At 35.8% G+C, this 21,122-nt stretch overlaps 1 protein-coding gene across 13 annotated transcripts in view; it reads right to left on the bottom strand.

Annotated features, from left to right (window-relative positions):
* GPHN (gephyrin) overlaps positions 1 to 21,122 on the bottom strand; it is a 751,804-nt gene that overhangs the window by 28,498 nt on the left and 702,184 nt on the right. For all 13 annotated transcript variants that reach the window (XM_031952740.1, XM_031952743.1, XM_031952746.1 and 10 more), the window contains one exon: positions 15,988 to 16,075. In XM_031952740.1, coding sequence (XP_031808600.1) covers positions 15,988 to 16,075 — 88 coding nt within the window. The remainder of the gene's footprint in view (positions 1 to 15,987; positions 16,076 to 21,122) is intronic.

Raw genomic sequence — 21,122 nt, 5'->3', positions numbered from 1 at the left:
CATTTATTTCAATGAGGAGTAATCTGTTTGGATTGGTTGAGGGGTTTGTTCATGTTCTGTGGATCTTCTATAAATCAGCACATGGTTTCAGAACCAGAGATATTTGAAAATCTTTCAGCATAAAGGAGAGCCTCCAGCCAAGTTACCAAAGCAATTCTTTTTCAACTGACTGTCTACCTTTACATTTGCTATTTAATTTGAGCTTCACCACAGTGAGTTGAGTGTTCTCATTATGTGCTCCACTAGGTGCTCCACTTCACACATGAACAAACTGAAGCTCACTCTTGAGAGTAAATGGCACAGGGTCTCACAGCTAGGAAGTGTGTAAAGGTCTTCTTGACTCCAAGTTCAGTGCTCTATCTGTTGAGTACGATGTAAACTTCTCTACAATAGAAATGTGTAAGCATATGTTCACAAATTGCACACTATGTATTTTTATTTTTTAATATGAAACCTGGATTCAGTGTACCACATATTTGTAAGTAATTCATTTATATAGAGAGGTTTATTGCAAAAGGGAATGTTTTGCTTCTTATCACATTTGACTGTAATTATAAATTGTTACATTTTAATAAAAGTTAATCTGTTTTCAAAATGACAAGCTAGTGAGGTTTTCATAATTTTCTCTCTTTTATTTATTTGTTTGTTTATTCATTCATTCATTTATTTATTTATTTTTTAATTTATTTACATCTCTCCTTAATTGCTAAATCTAATAGCTGCTTTTCAGTTCCTCTGTTACTTGATTTTCATGTGAGAGGTTTGTAAACACTTAGTTTACAAACTTAATTTTGTAATTTACAATTTGTAATTTGTAATTTACAAAACTTAATTTTGTAAACACTTAGTGCTTAGTGGATTCTTATATCCTCCCCCTTCCTGAAACTTTTGACCTTATTTCCTGTGCTTGTCTTCTGGACACAATTCAATTCAATTCAAATTCAAATTCAAACTAATCCATTTCATCAAATTAAGTACCTATGGACAGTCTGAATGACATAAAAATGTCTATTTTATGCCAAGGATTCAAGAAGAAGAGGTCACTGTATGGTTCCACGGTGAAAGTTTATGGGAGGATATTGACTATAGGCATAGGGCAGAGGCAGCAATGCTGGAACCGTCTGCACGATTGCAAGCTCTGCTCACATGAATGAAAACACATTCATTGAAGTGCTATGGAATGGAATGACTGCAGTTTATTGTTTGTGGGGGTGACATGGTTGGACCTGTGCTTTAGGAAAATCCATTCAATGGCTGAATGTCATAGTCATCCAGAGGTGAGAGATGAGGGCCTGTACCAGAGTATTAGCAATGTTAGTTGTCAGAGTGGTGGCAAGATCAAAGGTATGATTCTCTCCAGTGAAACTTCAGTTTCACAAATCCATTTAGATGTACTCTCAGCAACTTGAACCCCACATGTTCCAAACTGAATTAAGCTAACCTCAAAGCCTAAACCCACTGCTTTTTCAATAAAAAAATGTTTTTGAGGAAATTACCATATGCAAGACTCTTTGGTAAGGATTGGAGATAGCAAGACAAAAATGAAACAATTCCTGTCCTCAAAGACCTTTCATTCTATTGGAAAACATTCTAATTTTCTTGCTTATTGTTGAGAATATCATCATCTACTAAAAACCATCACATTGAATTCCCAATCCCCATATTTATGCCCACCTGCATTTTTGATTTCCTTCACAAGCTAATTGTACAATATTTCAGAGTCTGATTCTTTTTGTAAGCAAAATAACGTTTTGGTCATGTATACTTATTGTTTATCTAATTTATATCTTAATATATTTAACATCTACTGGTCATCCTGCCATCTGGGGGAGGGGGTGGGGAGTAAGAGGTGAAAAATTGGAACAAGAGGTTTGGCAATTGTTAACGCTGTAAAGTTATCCATGCATATATCCTGTAAATAAAAGGCTATTAAATAAAAAAATAAAATAAATTAAAAAATAAATTAATTAATTAATTAAAAAATAAAAGAGAGAATATCATCATCTGCCCAGTCACAAGGGTTTGTAACTGCTAACCCCTCTTTGTTTCTGTCCTTACCTACATCACTTGTAATCAGTCAGTTCTAAGTTTTATTGTTTCTACTTCTACAACATCTCTTGCATCTAGAATCTCATCTGTTTACATTGCCATTAATGTAGTTCAGATTGTTCAAATCTATCTTAATTTCTACTGTAATATTCTTCTAATTAGTGTCCAACCCATTAGTCTCTCCACAAATTTCACAAAGCTCTTCTAAATTATTTTTCTAAGTCAAAATTATGAAAAGAAAACATCATCCCTCCACTCAAAAATCTTTAGTAGTTCCTTTTTAGAGGTAGGTAGGTGGTGCAGTGGATAGAGTGCTGATCCTGGAATCAGGAAAAGCTGAATTAAAGTCCAGTTTGTGATGCTGGGCAACTCACTTAACTTCTGTTTGTATCAGTGTTCTCAACTGTAAATGAAAATTTTAATAGCATCAACGTCTCAGAGTTGCTATGAGGATAAAATGAGATGATATTTTAAAAATATTTAGCACAATTCATGGCCCTAGGAGGCACTTAGTAAATGCTTATTTCCTTCCTTGCTTCCCTTTATTTTTGTGCTAAAACAAAATTATGTAGCCTCTACAATTTGGTTCCAACATATACTTCCAGTTATTTCACACTACCCTATCTATGCTTCAACCAGACTGGATTTCTAATTCTTGCTTTGAGTGATGCTTCATGGCTAGAAGGTACTTCTTCTTTATCTTTGCCTTTATCTTTATCTGATTCCAAAGCTCAGGTTCTGCCTTCTTGGTGAATGCTTCTCTAATGTACTGATTTTCTCTTCTTCCTTTGAGACTGATGGGATGAAGTTTTCTCAAGTTTGAGACTAGTTTGAGACATGATCCCTGTTCCCAGGCCGTGAATCCTGGGATGCAGGAAGTTAGTGAAGTTACAGGAAGCGACAGGAAGCAGATAACATTGGCGACTATTGCTCAAGGATGGTTATATCCAGTGAAAAGGCTTGGGTCTTCTCCTATTTAACCGGGTATTCTACTTCCAGCTGACTAGGTTCATGAATACATGGTGGGAATTGAGATGGCTCCCAGGTGTTTATTTGCTTTTTTTTTCGTACCTGAAGATGTCTCTGATTAATTAATTTGGGAAAGGGGTCTAGCACCCATCTCACACACATTCCTCAAAATTTGACAGCTCCTTGGTCTCTCCCTATTGTGTATTATATCTGAATTCATGTTGTATACCTTGCCCCTAACCCCCAAGCTTCTTGAGGACAGAAAGTGTTTATTATTTGTGTATGTATATGTGTGGATATATATCTGGGTAGCTTGTATATGTGTGAAATTAACTGAGTAAAGACACTCTCATGGGAATATAATCTTAAACTACACCTTAAATGTGACTTGATACTTGATAATAGCAAATAAAGCTATAGCTAAAAAAAAAAGTTGCAGGTGTTTCTCTCTTTCTGTTTCCCATCACCTCTTATTAATTAGCATTTCAATACCTCTTTTAAAGTCAATTTATTTTTTTGTTTCTGGTTTAGATGATTAGAATGTAAGCCTGGACTCCCCCAAACAATAGGAGAAAAGGCCAAGCTGGAGAAGTGGGGGCTTCTGATTTCAGGCTATTTAATCTAGTGTTTTACTCCTTTCACTGACAAACACCTTGTCAGATGGGGGAATGCCCTTTCTTGTGAGAAGTAATAAATCCCTTTTTGCTTTTTCTTACTCTGAGTCTCTGTTTTTGTGATCACTACTATCCCACACAACATAGTAGGTACTTAATAATAGCTGAATTCAACTGAATTAAATTGAATGTAGACTGTTGTTGCTGAAGTAAACATTATATAAAGACAGAGCACTGCTAAATGTCAGATGGAGACAAAGTGGAATGTTCAAGCTGTTCTGTGAATTATCAAGTCTTATTTGAGGTGGATATTTTGTGGTACAGGAAGGAAATTCACAGCACTTTGCTACTTAGAAGGTCTGAGAGCTGCACATAATAACCAGAACAGTAATTTTGCTTCTCCTGAGTTGATCAGTCCTAATATTTTACATTTCCCACCATTCCAAATACCAATCTTTTCCTCTACTAAACAACCCCCCCCCTTTCATAAAATCCCCAAGCAATCAATACTTACAGGAAACTAAATACAACTATACTGTACATAAATGCACTATTTAAAAAGCATATTATTTTTGAAGTAGTGTGGTATAAGAGAAAGATTACTGGATTGAATCCTAGCTCTGTTACTTAATATTTATATAGTGGCATTATGACTAGAGTTCTTTCTATAGTTTTCACTGAACTCCCCCTGAGAACTTTAGTGGATATGTGTGGTTCAGAGATGAAGGACTCAGTGTTTTGGGAAACAAATCCACAACGATCTCTTGGTTTTTCCCCCTTTTCTCCTAACCCTGCAGTGAGAAGAAAGGTAGAGAAATCATGTCAAAGTTGAGTCAGAGGAGGAGCCAAGATGGTAGTGCAGCCAGAAGAACTATAGTCATCCCCTTCCAGGATAGAGAAAAAGCACTGGAGAAAGTCTTGACTGGTAAATCCAAGAAAAAGATACTAATTTTCTCAGTTTAAGTTAGCAAGGAGACAGACACTAAGGACAGGATCTAGAGAGAAAGGGCTATGTAGAAGAGCACTGCAGTGCAAGGACTAAAAGAAAGCTGAGGTGATGAACAGCATAAGAAGGGGTCTCACATATACACAGAGGAGACTGTCCTTGTGAAGTATGCTGGAATAGATGCTAAGTGGCAGCTCTGACATTCCTTAGTTTGAGGTCACAGATCCTGGGCAGAGTGAGAAGAGGGCTTGCACTAGGGATGGTATTTCAGGATAAGGAGTGGTCATGGGCCCTGACTGTGTTCATTAAGAAGTAAACTTAGAAACAATGAGCAACACACTGGAAACAAAGACTGGAATTGAATAGAAACTTTAAAATAAAAACATAGAAGTCAAGAAAAACATTAAAAAGTAAGGATAAGAAAACAATCATAAGAGACTAAACAAGGATAAACTATTTAAATTCTAGTATGGGGAGATGTCGAGGTGTCTGCCCAAGAGCCCTCTCATTATCAGGAGTCATAGAGTCTAAAAAGACAGAGCACTGGACATAGTTCTGTTATGTTTTGATGATCTCAAAAGAAAGGAAAGGGAGGGGAAAAGGAAGAAGAAGGGCAGGGAAAATTAATTAACACACTCAATGTATATCTGTAGAAGACATATACATGAGAAGGAGAGGGCAGGGAAACAGGCATCATTTGAACCTCATTCTAATCTGATCTGGTCCAAGGAGGGAAGAACACACATCATACATTTTATTCAGTATGAGAGTGAGAATGTGAGAAGTGAGAGAAGAGAAGTACCATAGATTAAGAGAAGGATTAATCCTAAACAAAATAAACTCCTTAAGAGTTAAACTTCCTTAAGAAACAGAGGCGTTTAAAACAAAAAGCTTATTTCTATTATCCAGATCACACTCTGGATAAGGAGAGAGAAGAGGAGCAAAGGAGCACAAGTAGAAGGCATCAGACATATGAACGTTCGTCTTCTCTCTGTTGTGCCACAGTTCTCTTTTATTGTCCTGCCTCAGTTTCCCTGAATTGTTCTGCCTCAATTACTAATTGTTCTGCAACACCACCCCTCCCTTCTAATCATGATGATCCAAATAAAAGACATTCTTTCTTAGACATCATCAGAATGTTGGTGCCCCTCCCCATTCTGTAATCCAATTTATCAGATGTCCCCCATGCTTCTGCCCACTCTGTGAGAACTGGATTGTTAGTCCCATGTTCCTGCTCTCAGCACTCTGACTCCCTCTGTCTACCCCTGTGTCTGAGCCACGTGTATATATGTCATTGAGAACTCACATTGTTTGCTGAGTTCTTGGAGAAGATTGTCTCATTCAGCCCTGGGACCAAACCATGGATCCATTTGGTCCCAGTAAATCCCTTTCAAATAAAATATTAAAAACTCTCTAATCTCTATCTTGCTCTAGTTTCTCAGGCATTACATCTCTACCATCCTCTTTAGAAGGAGAAGGTGGGAAACAGAAGGAAAAGGATAAAGAGAAGAGATTGGAGAAATTTATCCAATTCATGATCAGTTATGGATCTGAATGACAAAGAATTACCCACAACACAAAGGAGTATAAAGATGGGTTAGAAAGCAGAGTCCAACAACATGTCATTTATAAGAAACAGACTTGAAACAGATTCACACAATTAAAATAAGAGGCTGGATCAAAATCTAAGAACTCTGCTCAATCTGACATGAGAACCCTGAAACTGAGGGGGACTCTGAAACTGTCTCTCTAAAACTCCTGGAAGAAGAGAGTCCCTGTAAAAGACCCGACCTGGGGAATCAGGATAAGTAGCTTCATTCTGTTATCCTGAAGGAGACCAGCACACCCCCATTGATAACACTCACTACTGAAAATTCTCTATTCAAATCAAAGATTCGGTATGATTTCAACTCAAACTGTCCCTAGCCCTAGGCCAATGTCCGCCCATAAAATTAAGTACGTAAAGCAAACCTCTTTACAAAATCTCCTGACTGAATTAGGGGTTTTTGTCCACTAAGAGAATTCTTTTCTTAGTGAAAAAAAGAAATAAACTTTACGTTTATTAATCCCAACAACTACAATTATCTCATCCCTCCTACTCCCTCTAACCCCCCTATTTATTACACTCTCATGACTAAGAACTATAAGATTTTACCATGCATCACTCGAAAGCAAATCGAGCACTTTAATTAAGCTAAACTCTCTAACAAGCCCAGACAACACTTAAGCTACTTTTTCGAATTTGCAATTCAACGTAATATATACTTCAGAGCCCATTTAAAGTTTTAGGTTCAAACTAGACCAAAGAACTTCAAAGCCTTTCCACAGATACTCGGGTTTGTGAATTCTTGTCACATGGACCTGTGTCTCTCTTTTCCTCTTTCTCTGAGCCCAACCTCACACCTCATCAAATCCAATGACCAAACATGATTCCTGAGGTCTAATGATAAAGAATGCTACCCACCTCCTGACAGAGAAATGATAGACTTTGGGTGTAGAAGGAGACATGTTTCTGGACACAGTGCAAGAATTATTTTTGCTTGACTAGGCATATGTGCTATAAGAATTTTGCTTTCATTTTTTTTCCCCTGGGGAAAGGAAAAGTGGGAGGAAGACAAAATTAATGCATGGTAATTGACAAAAAGTAAAATAATAGTTGCATTTTAAAAAGGCAGATTTCCCAGAGTATGTATTTAGTATGGGAAATAAGAACAAACACAGTAATTATAATACAGAGCAGTAAATGACAAGTATATTGGAAAACAATATGAGGTCTATGAGAATGGAAGTAAAGAGATCAATTAGCAGGCCTATTACAATGATCTAGGCAGGGTATAATAGCAACCTTGTTTAAAATTTAAAATTTAAAAAGTTATTTAAAGAAGGTGGAGGATGAATATAAAAGCATGCTATTGTTCTGTAAGAATAATGTCAAGAGCACTAAAGATCAGAGTAAGCTGAGTTTGAAAAGGAAAGGCAAGACAAAAAAATGGGGTTAGGGATTCAAATATTTGGAGGAAAATGGGAGGAACAAAGAAGTAAATAAGACTTCTGCTTTCAGTGATAAAAATTGGAGAAAAGAAAGAGCTGCTCAGCCTTTATTTTTCTTAGCCTAGAAGACTGGTCTTTAAAATGGAAAGGATGGTATTAAAAATTAGTAACCAGGAACTGCTTTTTGAAATATCTAAAGGGACTATACTTAGTTATCCTTTGTGTTCAAGTTTCTGTAACCTGATGAGCTACATTTTAGAATATTGAAAGAAATAGGACACATCAATGATAAGCAACTGTCAGTTATGTTTGAAAGATCATGGAGAAAGGGACAGGTACCATAGTACTTGAGAAGGGCAAATGTCAATGTAGCCAAGATTAAAAAGGAAAGAGTTAACCAGGAAAATATTGCAGCAAGTTTCTCTGATAAAGGTCATATTTCCAAGATATATTAAGGAACTGATTCAAGTTTATAAGCATAAGAGATATTCCCCAAATGATAAATGGCCAACGGATATAAAGAAACAGTTTTTAAGGGAAGAAACCCAAGATATTTACAGTTGATGTAATAGGACTCTGTGTCCCCCTGATCTTTCTGGAGATTGGGCCACTTGGCTTTGGGAAGATTCCTGAAATGATCCTCACCCTCCTACCGGGTTCCCACAAGAAATTCCTGTTATGCCACAGTTCTCAGTCCATAATTCTCCTGACCCAGTCCTGACTCAGTTTCCCTGCTTCTCAGTCCTACAAAACCTCCCTTCCCTTTTTATCAGAATATTTGATAAGGATAAAAGATCTTATATTTTAGAATATCAGAATGCCTCTCCCCATCCCAAGGTACTGGAATGTCAGATACTATCTTATCAAGATGTCTCTTCCCATCTCTGGGGTTCCTCCTCCCATGCCTCCCCTCATCCTGTCAGAACTGGACTGTCAGAGTCCCGTTCTGCTCTCAGCACCCTGACTCTTCCTCCCCTTCAGTCTACCCCCTGAGTCTGAGCCATAGGTCATTGAGAACTCTCATTGTTTGCTGGATTCTTGGAGACGATAGTCTCATTCAGCCCTGGGACCAAACCATGGATCCATTTGGTCCCAGGAAATCTCTCCCATTTAATAAATTATTAAATACTCTCTAATCTCTATCTTGCCTCAGTTTCTCCAGTATTACACTCCCACCTCCAATCGATTTGGGAATCAATTTGGCTTGGGAAACAATCACCACCTTTATTTATTTGGAAATTAGTCCCTCAAATTTCTCCCTAGCCCCAAGCCATAGAAAGCTAAATAAAATCAAAATTCTGTACCCCAATCTTTGCTATCTTCCTAATCAGGAAAGGGCCCATTGAGAGAAAGAGCTTTTCAATGAAAATAAACCTGATTTTGCCAAACCTTGTGTGGAAACTGGGACTGTGAATTCTTTCACAAAACCTGTGACACTGGCCTGGGGACCTCAATCGCTGTTAGGGTATTTCACCCCTTCAACATAGTCATGGAAAAATGCTCCAAATCATTGTTAGACAAATGCCAAATTGAACCTACCATTTTGGCAAAATTAATAAAATAGAATAATGAAATATATCAGAGAAGTTGTAGAAGAATAGACAGATTGATACTTTATAGGTATAGTTATGAAATGGCACAATTATTCTGGAAAAGAAAATTCAAATTATAGGCCATTATGCCTTTTGATCTTTGAATCCATACCACTACTAGGCTTCAGAGAAAGAGGAAAAAGTCATATATTAAAAATATATATTTATAACAACTCTTTATGTAGTGATAAATAACTAGGAACTAGGGAAGCCAATATGAATATAATGGATACTACTGTATGGTAAGAAATGAAGAAAGACAGATGCTGAAAAACTTGGGAAGACATACAAACTGATGTAGAGTTAAGAGTACAAGTAGTAGAGCAATTTTTACAATTGCATTAAATGTTGTAAAGCTAACCATTTCTAGATGACTAGAACTCTGATGAATGCAATGATCAATCAGGATTCCAGAAGATCAATAAAGTAGAATAGGGTTCATCTCATGAAAGTGAGATGAGAGATTAACATGAAAAATGTGAAATGCATTTTTAGACATGGTTAACCTGAGAATCTGTTTTGCTCAGATATACTTATATGATATGGATTTTCTGTATTTTTAAATGGCACCAGTGAATAGAGTGCTCAGGAAGCCAAATTCAAATTCAGACTCTTAGAAATATAGGATCCTGGGCAAATCGTTTAACCTCTGTCTCAGTTCGTTCATCTGTAAAACTAGAATGATATAATAGCATCTATCTCCCACGGTTTTTGTGAGGATCAAATCAGATAATAATTGTAAGGCTCTTATCATTATATAACTGTTAGCTATTATTATTATCATAATTCCAGTAGGTGGGGGATGGCAGAACAGGGAACAAGTTGTTTAATAATTGAAAAAAAAAAAAAAAAAAAAAAAAGCAGAATCAGAGAAGACTGGTCTACCTAAGAAGTAGGAAGGACTACCCATAGAGTAGACTTTAAGGAATGATCCTATCTTTCTTTTTTGCCTTGCCTTCTGAATCTGTCAGAGCTTCAGAACTGCTCATATCTTCTGGGCGAGGTGAGCTTGAGATTTGATCTTAAAACTCTTGGAGACTCTTCTGCTTTCTGTTTTTTTCCCTAAGAATATGGAATCAAATGACAATACTGGAATGAACATGTGCTCATGTTTCATTCCCATGCTGTAAAAGATTGAAATATTCCACCAAATAAAATGAGGAGCTGTGGGACAAGCCTATCATTGTTGGAGCTGTGACAACCATTATTGGAAAGCAATTGGGAATTATGCAAATAAGATTAACAAAAATATCCTTTCTATCAGAGATTCTATTAGTAAATTTTTACCCTAGGGAAACTATTAGGAAGAACACCTTATCTAGACCACAAAGTTTATAGTAGTGCTTTTTGTGAGGCAAAGATTTGGAAATGATGTAGATACCCATAAATTATATATATATAAATTTGAATATTACATGAACAGTATGCTAAAGTATGAAGTGATGCTGAGTGAAGTAAGCAGAGCCAAGAAGATAGTCTACACGGTAACTACAATGATGTAAACAAAAAGAACAACCACACAGGGGGCAGCTAGGTGGCACAGTGGATAGAGAACCAGTCTTGAAGTCAGGAGGACCTGAGTTCAAATTTGACCTCAGACACTTAATACTTCCTAGCTGTGTGACTCTGGGCAAGTCACTTAACCCCAGTTGCCTCAGGGGGAAAAAAAAGCACATAGACAAAATCAAAAGTGAATGCTGCAAAATTATGAAATACAATCATAATCTCAAAGAAAAAATATTTCCATCCTATCCCTTTGAAGAGGTGTGAGAACTATAAGTGTGAATATGGCAAATATTTTCATATTTTGGTATATATTGTTTTTTTCTTTTGTCTTTAAAAAATACTATTTGTGATATAGGATGGCTCTCTACTGTGCCATAAAAATGACATACTGGGTTAATTTTAGAAAAAACATGGAAAGACTTGAATGAAATAATGAAAAGTGAAATGAGCAGAACCAAGAAAATGTTGTACACAGTAACAACAATATGAAAGATGTTTTCCACCTCTAGAGAAAGATGGATCAACAAAAGTGTGCATGATGCAGTTTTACACACATTAATAAACTTGTGTCAAATGATGACCTTCTCTAGTGTGAGGTGGGAAGAGAGGGAAGATATTAAAATGTAACCAAAAAAGTTAAATTAAAAAATAAATCAATAAAAATTGATTTTGAATAAAAAAAAATGTCAAAGCCTACTGGGAAGTGATAGAGAAAATGACCACAGGTAGAAGGAAGAGTCTAACTCCCGGCTTAGTTTGTGAAAAGATATGGACCTTGAGGAAAATAGTACAAAGCTGGAGAGAAAGTGAAATGCCAATTCAGAAATCATGCAAAATACTTTATGTTTGGTATTTTAAAACATCAAGCTTCTAGAGGAATGGAACAATTTTTAGAAGGTACTGCTACTTGCTTACATTGTTTTTCCTCATGTGTGTCTTTTATGTGTTTCTTTTATGTTTTCTAAAAATTTTCTAAGAATTCTAAGAAGTTATGAGAAGGAGATAAATAATTGTACCCTTCTTGATTTCATGCTGGAAAGGGGATAGGTTTTCACTACATTCTTTAGAGCAGTTTTTTTTTTTTCACTTGTGAACCCTTTTTTTTACTCAAGACATTTTTATATAATCCTGGGTATTTAAGTATGTAAAATAGGTATACAAACCAGACATTTACTGATAACAAATTTCGTGACTTCCACATTCAGTTGAGACCCCCATGGGAGGAGTGGAGGGCTTGACACCCACAGTTGAAGAAGATGGGCTCCAAAGGAGCTTAGGGGCTAAGTTCAAGTGTGAGGGATTTCCCCCAGGCTGAGACACAGAGAAGAGAAGCCTGGCTCTCTGAGAGGCCAGGCTCCTGCAGGACCAGATCCAGAGCTGCATGGGCTAAGGCCCAGCTAGATTTCTCCAGTAGGATTCACCAGCCTGGCCTAGGATAAAGCATTCCCTCCAGCTTGGTCATAGTTTTCAAGTCTAAATCAGACTCTCTTTACTTTCTGTGTGATGCTGGGTAGGTCCCTCCCTTACCTTCCTGGACCTAAGTTTCTTCATCTACTGTGAAGTGAGGGAGTTTCGTTCCTTGATTCCTGAAGTCCCATTTCAAAGGTAGATTATGATCCTATGATTTTTAAGCCCTCTTCCACCTCTAAATTAGATGATCCTAAAATAATAGCCTGAATGCTTTGGGAAACATTGGTGATAGGGATTTTTTTCCTTCCACAGAATTGTTATATAAATATAGATAAAGTTCTTGCCCTAGACACTGAAATAGAGGTATTATGCAAAATGAAACATTCATAGGAACATAGTAGTTTTAGAATAGAATTTTGTCATACTTTTCTATGAATTAAAATTTCTCTTATGCCATTAAACAGTTCCTTTTTCTTTGCTTTATGAGAATAAATATTTTTTTTTTTCAGTATTCCATACTATTCTTATCACTGGATTTTTCTAACCAAATGTGGTTGTAATTCAGGCCTGAGATATTAAAACAATCCATTTCCTCCTTTGCCATGTAGGGAGAATGAAAGAGATGTTTATTCTCTTCTCATAAATCAATGAACTTGCCTAGTGTGGAAAAAAAAAAAAAAGAACTGATATGCCATAGGAGAGTATACAAGTGTGGAATGATGATTTCATCTACATGATCCCAGGAGAAAACAGATGAACTTACTCCAAAAGGGAGGGAAACTGTTAAGGAAATGATTTTTAAGATTAATGAAATTTTATGAATGCCTATATTGGATTTAACATATATTGGATTACATGCCATCTAGGGGAGGGAGTAGGGGGAAGGGAAGGAAAAATTGAACCATAAAGTTTTTCAAGAGTCAATGTTGAAAAATTATCCTTGCATATGTTTTGAAAATGAAAAAAATTCAATATAAAATAAATTATCTTGAGTTACAAAAAAAAGATAAATGAATTTAAAAAAAATGAGCAGCATATTATAATCTGGGTAGAATAATATATATTTGTCCATTTTCTTTTTCAAGTATCAGTGGCTAGAGGGCAGCAATATGGTTCAGTGGATAGAGCACAATTCCTGGAGTCAGGAGGGCCTGAGTTAAAATCTGATTTTGGGCATTTATTAGCTGTGTGACCTTGGGCAAACTATTTAACCCTGATTACTTTCTCCCATCAAAAAAGATTCAGTGGCTAACTAAGGTCAGTTTGAATGACCATATATTCAAAGGGGGAAATCAAAGGGGAATGACTATGTATTTCAAAAGGGAAAATGAATGATCATGTATTTCAAAGGGGAAAAATAAATCAAAGGGAAAAATGTATGCAATGATGTCATCTATTGATAGCCTCTGGAGAACCTTAACCCCTGAGGTGAGTCTGAAGTTGATAGCCATTAAATGGTTAAACAAAGCTATCTTTATGGTTACATCTATCATAGAATCTTGCAATATTTTAATTTATGTGTGAGAGACACTGTTTGAGGAGTCTTTAAAGCTCCCTTTTGTACTCCCCAGTCAAATACATTCTGAAATCCATAGAAGTATCATGGTATAGTGGGAAAAGTACTTCTATTTGGAGTTAGAGCAGGGTTTGAGTCTTGGCTCTAATATTTAACTTTGTAATATCATCGAAACCAATGAACTACTTAGTTTTCTCATATATGAACATGATAATAATTCCTCTCAATGTTATAAGAAAAGTGATAAATCTTAAAGCACTTTATAAATTCAAGCTATCATTATCCCTGAGAAGCACATTCAGTAATAGAGATCCAACTCTGGCCTTAGGAAATCTTGCCTCTGACAGTACTGGCTGTGTGACTGAGGGATTCAGTTAACATTTCACCATCTTAGACAAGGCTTGGAGAGTGTGAGATTGGAACAGGTTCTAATTTTCCAGGGAAGAGTTTCCTCCTTAGGAGGAAATTTCCTATGTCACATTCCCTATGTCAATAACATAGGTTCAGAACAAAAAAAATCATTATCATTCCAACCATAAGTACATTAAATATTCTTCACCTCTCAGCTGTATGACTTTGGGGTAACATGCATTAAAAAAAAAAAAAAAAAAAAAAGGCAATATTCTTCACTAATGACTCATTTCTTACTTGCACAACCTGGAGGATAAACCTTCTTCATTCAGACAATAGTCTAATAGCATATAGTACAACATAGAATATAATAGAATATAGTAAAACAGAAAGTGTGTGTTATAAACTTATCACTTAGATATAAAGCAATACATTTTGAAGATAAAAATCAGTTCTCATCACCCTACTGTTAAGTTTATTAGGAGCCATGTACATGAAATGCTCCCTGGAGATAGCAAATTTAATATGTGTAACATATCAGTATTTGCTCTAAATACCAAATATAATTTAAAAAGATATGTATAGCCCTCAGTATTTTGCCTTTGTGATCTTTGGGGAGAACTACTGGAGTTTGCTCTATCTGAGATTAAAGACTACTCTGAAGTTTTAAAGGACAATCAGATCAGGAATTTACCTGGGGCTTTTATAGGTGCATACTCTACTTGTATTTATCATCTCCACTTCTCTATACTATTCAAGGCAGTGATTTTAGTCAAAATAACTCTTCTATTTTTTGGTAAGTAAGAAACTATTCTCAAATATTTTGAAAGTTATTCTCTGAAGGGAAAGGCATGGAATTCTGAGGCTGTTTTCCAAAGAGAGATGATGAAACCAAGGAGTATATTGATTAGATCAGGCCCACTACAAAGGACTTGAAAGAAGTTAACTCTGGCTAAGAGAAATCATGCTCTCAGAAAATAAGAAATTGCTACTCTAACAAAAAAATCCCAACAACTTCATACTTGGGGAGCAGCATGGTATAGTCAAAAGAGTTGGTCTTGATTTGAAGTCAGAAGATTTGGATTCAAATGCTGATTGTACCACTTTGGGACTTTGGGAAGTCACTTATTCTTGTTTTGTCAGTTTCCTCATTTGTAACAGAAGGGGTGGATTACATTATCTTTAAGGACCCTTCTAACATTAAATCTTGAATCCTATGATTTCTTCAGACTACTGATACACAATGAAATCAGAACTAAGCATAGGATGGGCTTGTAGAAATCTGACAGTCTGGCAAAAGTCAGAATATTTTTAAAACATTGAACTGTAAGGCTGGATGCAATATTTGCAAATATGCTGCTTTGGTTTATAACCTTATATTTATCAGACATAATGTTGTATTTGTTAATAAATATATTCCAAATATGACAGTGAACCAGATAATTCTAAGTTTTCCCAACGTTTTTAGTACTACACAGAAAACACCTGCAATTTGCAATTATTCTTTTTTACACCAAAATCTGCTTTCATTTTTCAGAGATCACAAATACCTCCTTGTATGTATTGAAATACAATAAAGCAGACCTGGGCAGCTAAGTACTTTCATTACAAGTTTAGAGCCACTAATACCCCAGTTGGGTTCGGGCTAAAGTAAGCCTGGGATCCAATAGTTTTTGATTTACATAGGTTTAGAATAGCAGACTCCTGCTTAAATTGATTTGAAATTTTTTCTTGAGAGTACACACTATCTGTGCTTGGAGAAGCACAGTGAAGTTAAGGTAGAGGAAAAAAAAACCCAAAACAAAAATCTTATGGGAGTTATAAAACTATCTATTTTGGATTAAACCACTACTTATGTTTGGGCCCAAATTGGTCTTTTTACCCACCTAAACCATAACCCTCTCTGTTGTCGTGAAGGTGCCCTAGATTTTGGGGTAATGGGCAAAGGCTACTTGAGGGACTTGTAAGATGCCAGGGCAATAAAAAACAGACTGATCATATTCCAGGGAGTTACAATGGGATCATGAGATCCTTTTTTCATACCTTTTCTCCCATGGATACACCCCCTGATGTGATGATGACATCTGCACGACTGATACCTTCGTTCAAGGCATTGAGTAAGTCATCTGGACTGTAAGAAAATTAAAAGAAATTAACACCTAGAAAAAATATTCAACAGTATAGTATGAACTTAAAATCAACCACTTTATTTTCTTTGAGTAAGTACTGGTATCAGGATAGCATTACTAGGCACTGAAAGAAATATACAAAAGTATAAATATATACATATACACAAGTATATTACATTATACATAAACTTAAGACCTGGTCCCTACCCTTCGGAACTTTTCAATTTGGCTGAGGAAAAAACAAAGATCTACTCATATTATAATTTTGTGCAGGCTTAAGGATTAAGTTACAAAATGAGTTACATATAGATATAAATGGTAATGACATTAAGGAAGACATCATGGAACAGGCAGACCTTGAACTATACACTGAACGGAAGGCTGGGCATAAGAGAAGGGAAAGAAAAAAAAAAAGAGATGGGAAAGTATCATTACTGGTACTAGTACTGTCATGAATAAAATCTTAGAGTTATGACTAAGGCAGGAGTGTTTGTAGCCTATGACTGCATAAGCCCCCATGGATTTAATTATCATTTCTATGCATATCATTCCCAGATCTAGTTATCTAGACAGAGTCTGGATATATAGTCCTGCATTACCAACTGCCTATTAGACATTTTGATCTGGATATCCTACACGTATCTCATTTCCAAACTTGACATGTCAAAAAACAAAATTCCTTATGTTTCCTTTTATTCTTTCCATTTTATTGTTCATAGAAGTAGTGCAAACTTTTTCTTAAGCCTCTTACTCTTTCTTCTCCCACTGCCAATTCTCAGTTGAGGACCTTGTTTTTAATATTACTGAGAAAATGGAAGTTTTCAGCATCTTTTTTCTCTTTTCTCCATTTCAAAATCGATTGATATTTTTCTCCTAGTCTCTGATAATGAATGAAGTGGCTCTTCTTCTTGCTCTGGGCATATATTATATTATGCATTTTATCTTCTATCCTCTTCTGTCTTCCCCAGCAGATTAACCCCATAATCATCCTGTCTCTCTTCTCTCTTTCCTCTCTGTCTCTCTTTTTCTCTCTCTCTTGTTTAATTATCCTAGCTATAACATTTTGACATTTCTACCTTGAGGTCACATTTCTCTTCACTTTATGCATGCTTCTCTTCTCTAACACAGCTACTATTCCAGGCCACGCTCTTACTACTACTCATCTGGATTACTGCAATTGCTTTGAAGTTGCTTTCTCTCAAGTTTCTTCCCTACTCAAGTAGGGAAGCTTCATACAGTGGACAAAATGATTTACCTTAAAAAGAAGAGCTGATCATAAATCTAATGATCACTTACTTTTCTTTTTAGGATCACATATAGATTCTTCTTTTTAGCTCTTAAAGCTCTTCCCATTCTGGTCCCAATCTACCTTTTTATCCTCTAGTCAGCACTGCATTCTTGTCTCTATTATATCTTTGTCTATTACTATTGGCTGTCTCCCATATCTAGAATACATTCTTTTCCCATTTACACCTCACAAAGTCTCTGTCTTCTTTCATGATTCAGTTTGGAGAGCGCCTTCTATGTCCTTCTTGATTCCCCACTGATAATGCCTTTCCCCCTGTACCTAGCATTTACTTTCTTTATCCTTATTCTGTATATGCTTATATATACTCTTGTTTCCCCAGAAAAATTATAAGCTTCTTGGGATTAAGGAATTTCATTCGTTGTATTTGTGTCCCCAGAACTCAGCACAGAATCTGGCACATAGTAGGTACTACTATAATAATACATAATACATAATGTAATAATACATAAATGCTTATTGGCTGATTTCCTTCCAAACCACCCCCTCTATTCTAAATCACTCAGATTCATACCTTCATGAAATGCTCAACTCCTCATTTCATATATCTCACATAGGTAATCAGTTGTTGTCTCCCCCATTAGACGTAAACTTCTTGAGGGGAAGGATTATCTTTTGCTGCTTTTTTGTATTTCTGTCACTTAATAAATGGTTGCTATGTAGTAGGAACTTATAAATATTTATTGAACAATGATGTAAGACAATTTTGGTGGACTCATGATGAAAAATGATATCCATCTTCATAGAGAAAATAATAAATTCTGAGTGCAGATTGAAGCATATTGTTTTTAGTCAGTCTCTCTAATATATGTCTAATATGGAAATGATTTACATGAGTTCAAAAAAATTAAATAGCAAGCATTTAAAAAAAAATTAATATTTACCGAATACCAAATCTTGTCCTTTTTTATCTCTACACTGATTCCCTTCTTTATATCAAAACAACTATGACTCTAATTCAGGCTCTCATTGACCTTTGCCCTAATACTTCCATTCACTGAACTTCCTTCCTGCCTCACTCCAATCCACATTCAGAGCTGCCAGATTGCTTTTCCAGGCCACATCTAACTACATGACGAGATCACATTTAAGTCAGACCACATCACTCCTAATCTCAGGAAAACTCAGTACAAATTCTTCTGCAAACTCATCTTTCTCTTCCTCATCAATGATACTCCACTGTGGAAGCACACCTATCACCCTCACTCCTACTCCATTCCCTCTTTTAGACAAGGGAATGTCTCTAGGCCTTTTATCTAGGGTGCTTACCAACCTCACCTCCTGGAATCCTGTGTTCCCTTCAAGACTCGGCTCAGATTTCTCCTCTCACATGAGGCTTCATCATTCAATCAACTCTTAGTCCCATCCTTGTTCCCAATAGCCTTTATGTTGTACTATTTGTCTTTGAAGTGATATGTATGTGTATGTGTGTATATATATGGATATGTGTGGGTATACACTCATACCTATGCTGCAGCAGGGATTTCTTCACTTCTGTCTTGGTTAACCTCTCACATAGTGCTTCACAGATCTTTAATAATAAATATTCACTGATTGAGATAGTCCAGGGAAGAATAAAAGACTCAAGAAAGAGAGTGTGGGATTGTGAACAATTTGAATATCAAGCTCATGAATCAGTTCTGTGCACTATAGGAAATAAAAAGTTATGGGAGATTTTTTTTTTAAAGCAGAGGAGTTATAAAATTAAATCTGCAATTTAAAAAAGACTAATCTGGTAGTATTGGTAAACCATACTGAATTGGGGGAACAGTTAGGAGGTCTATTAAAAGAGGTCAGGAATGAGATGACTAGCGTTGGTTTAGGTAGAGTGGTGGTAGTGAGAACAGAAATAAAGGGTTATATGTAAGAGATATTCAGAGAAATTAGCACATTCAGAAGAGAACTAGGTTAGCATCCCTGTTGTAATATTTACTAGTCACATGACCATGGTTAAGGCCCTTCTTTCTGAGCCTACTCATCTGTAGAATGGGAATAATTATGATAATGGGAATAACCACTTACCTCATGGGGTTTTTCCCCCCCTAGAGAGATAAGGTAAAAAAGGGACAGAAAGGCAATGAATCCAGACCTGTGATATGATGGGTATAGAGAACTTCTGATCAGGAAATGCCTTCCACCAATGAAAGTAAGCATCTGCTTAGCAACTTGAAATCTCATATAACTAGCATGTGGAAGAGGTGGGATTTTCACTCATGTCTTCTTGATTTAGAGGCTCCATTTCTATCCATTATATTAGGCTGCGGAACCTTTTGAAACTTAGAAGTTATATGTGAGTTATTATGATTATTTTTCCATTATTGCTATTGTGGAAGTATGCTAAGCTCCACCACTTCCCACTCCTGATTCCTCTTTAGAAATATTAAGAAATCAGTGTGTTAAGAACTGGAGAAAGAATGAAAAAAATTAAGGTCGTTTAAATTGGCACAGTACTGACATGAAGCTTAATTAAAAGACAACAAGAAATGTTTATGAAGATTATCTCAGAAGAAGAAAATTCAAAATTGCAATTATGTTAACAACAAACATTAACCTCCAGAGGTCAGAAGAGTGACTCAAATTTTTGACTCATCAACAGAAGCAAGATGGATCTAGAAACCCTTCTCTGTTTTAAACAGGGACCAACACAAGATCTTCATTTTTTGTCAGCTATGGTAATCCCTATTAAGAGTCAACTAAAAAAGCAGCAGAAAAGAGAAAAGAGCCCAGATTGCTAAAATTACAACAAATTCAAAGAATTATTACACTTGAGGACCTAAGAGAATAGTGAAATAGATAGATACTGCCATTCCTTTAGAATTATATACACGTCCTGAAAAAAATGCTGAATTTTAAAAATGAAGTAACTTACAATAGGAAAATAATCTTTTATCACTCAAGAAATTCACAAAGAATTCCAAAGATAAAGATAAATGGGCAATGGAGCGCATGTGAGAGCACTGAAATATGGACTAGGAAAGTATACATTTGGTAATTCATGGACTCTTTCAGATACTTTGTTCTCTTGGAAAACCAATGTGGGGGATGGGGAGAAATCAAGCACCTAAGAGAATCTAATCTAGTTTAAATGCTCCTGGACAATTTCCAGTATTTGCTGGGAGAAAGGGAATTGGTTAACTTTCTGGCCTTTATAATCATCCAATAATACTTAGCAAAAAAATTACAAGGAAATACAGTTACAGTGCAAGAGTTGTTGGATTAGAGAATGTACACTCTCCACAGTTATATATAACTCCACTGAACAAATAGTATTTAGATTGAGAATGTCAATTTTGTTATAAATATGGCTAACGGGATTAGATGACTATCTACAGATTATCTGACCAGCAGAATAATGTTATTTACTTTAAAATTGGACCACCTTGATCTTAGATAGTTTCAGTAATCTTACTAGCCTTCTTGTCACTATTCAGCAAATTAAAAGCTGGAGACTTAAGTCAGTTTGAACACAGCCTCCACTCACTGTGTTGCTTTTTACTCCACATCTCAAATAATCTGCTATTCAAGGCAGTGCTCTCAAATACAATATCCTATTTGACATACTGTTAGAATATGGAATAGTTCTTTTCTTTAGTTTATTGTTCTGTTGTATCTAATAAATTTAAGTAAAATGAAGAAAGTTCATTTATAATGAACTGTGAGTAGCATATATCACCCATTGATTAACAAATGTAAAATGAGATTCTAGATTAATAAACATCATTTATACATTAAAGGGAATGTGG

Source organism: Sarcophilus harrisii, chromosome 2, assembly GCF_902635505.1.
Source record: "Sarcophilus harrisii chromosome 2, mSarHar1.11, whole genome shotgun sequence".
NCBI lineage: Eukaryota > Metazoa > Chordata > Mammalia > Dasyuromorphia > Dasyuridae > Sarcophilus > Sarcophilus harrisii.
The sequence above is the reverse complement of the archived record's forward strand: the minus strand, read 5'-3'. Positions and strand labels throughout refer to the sequence as shown.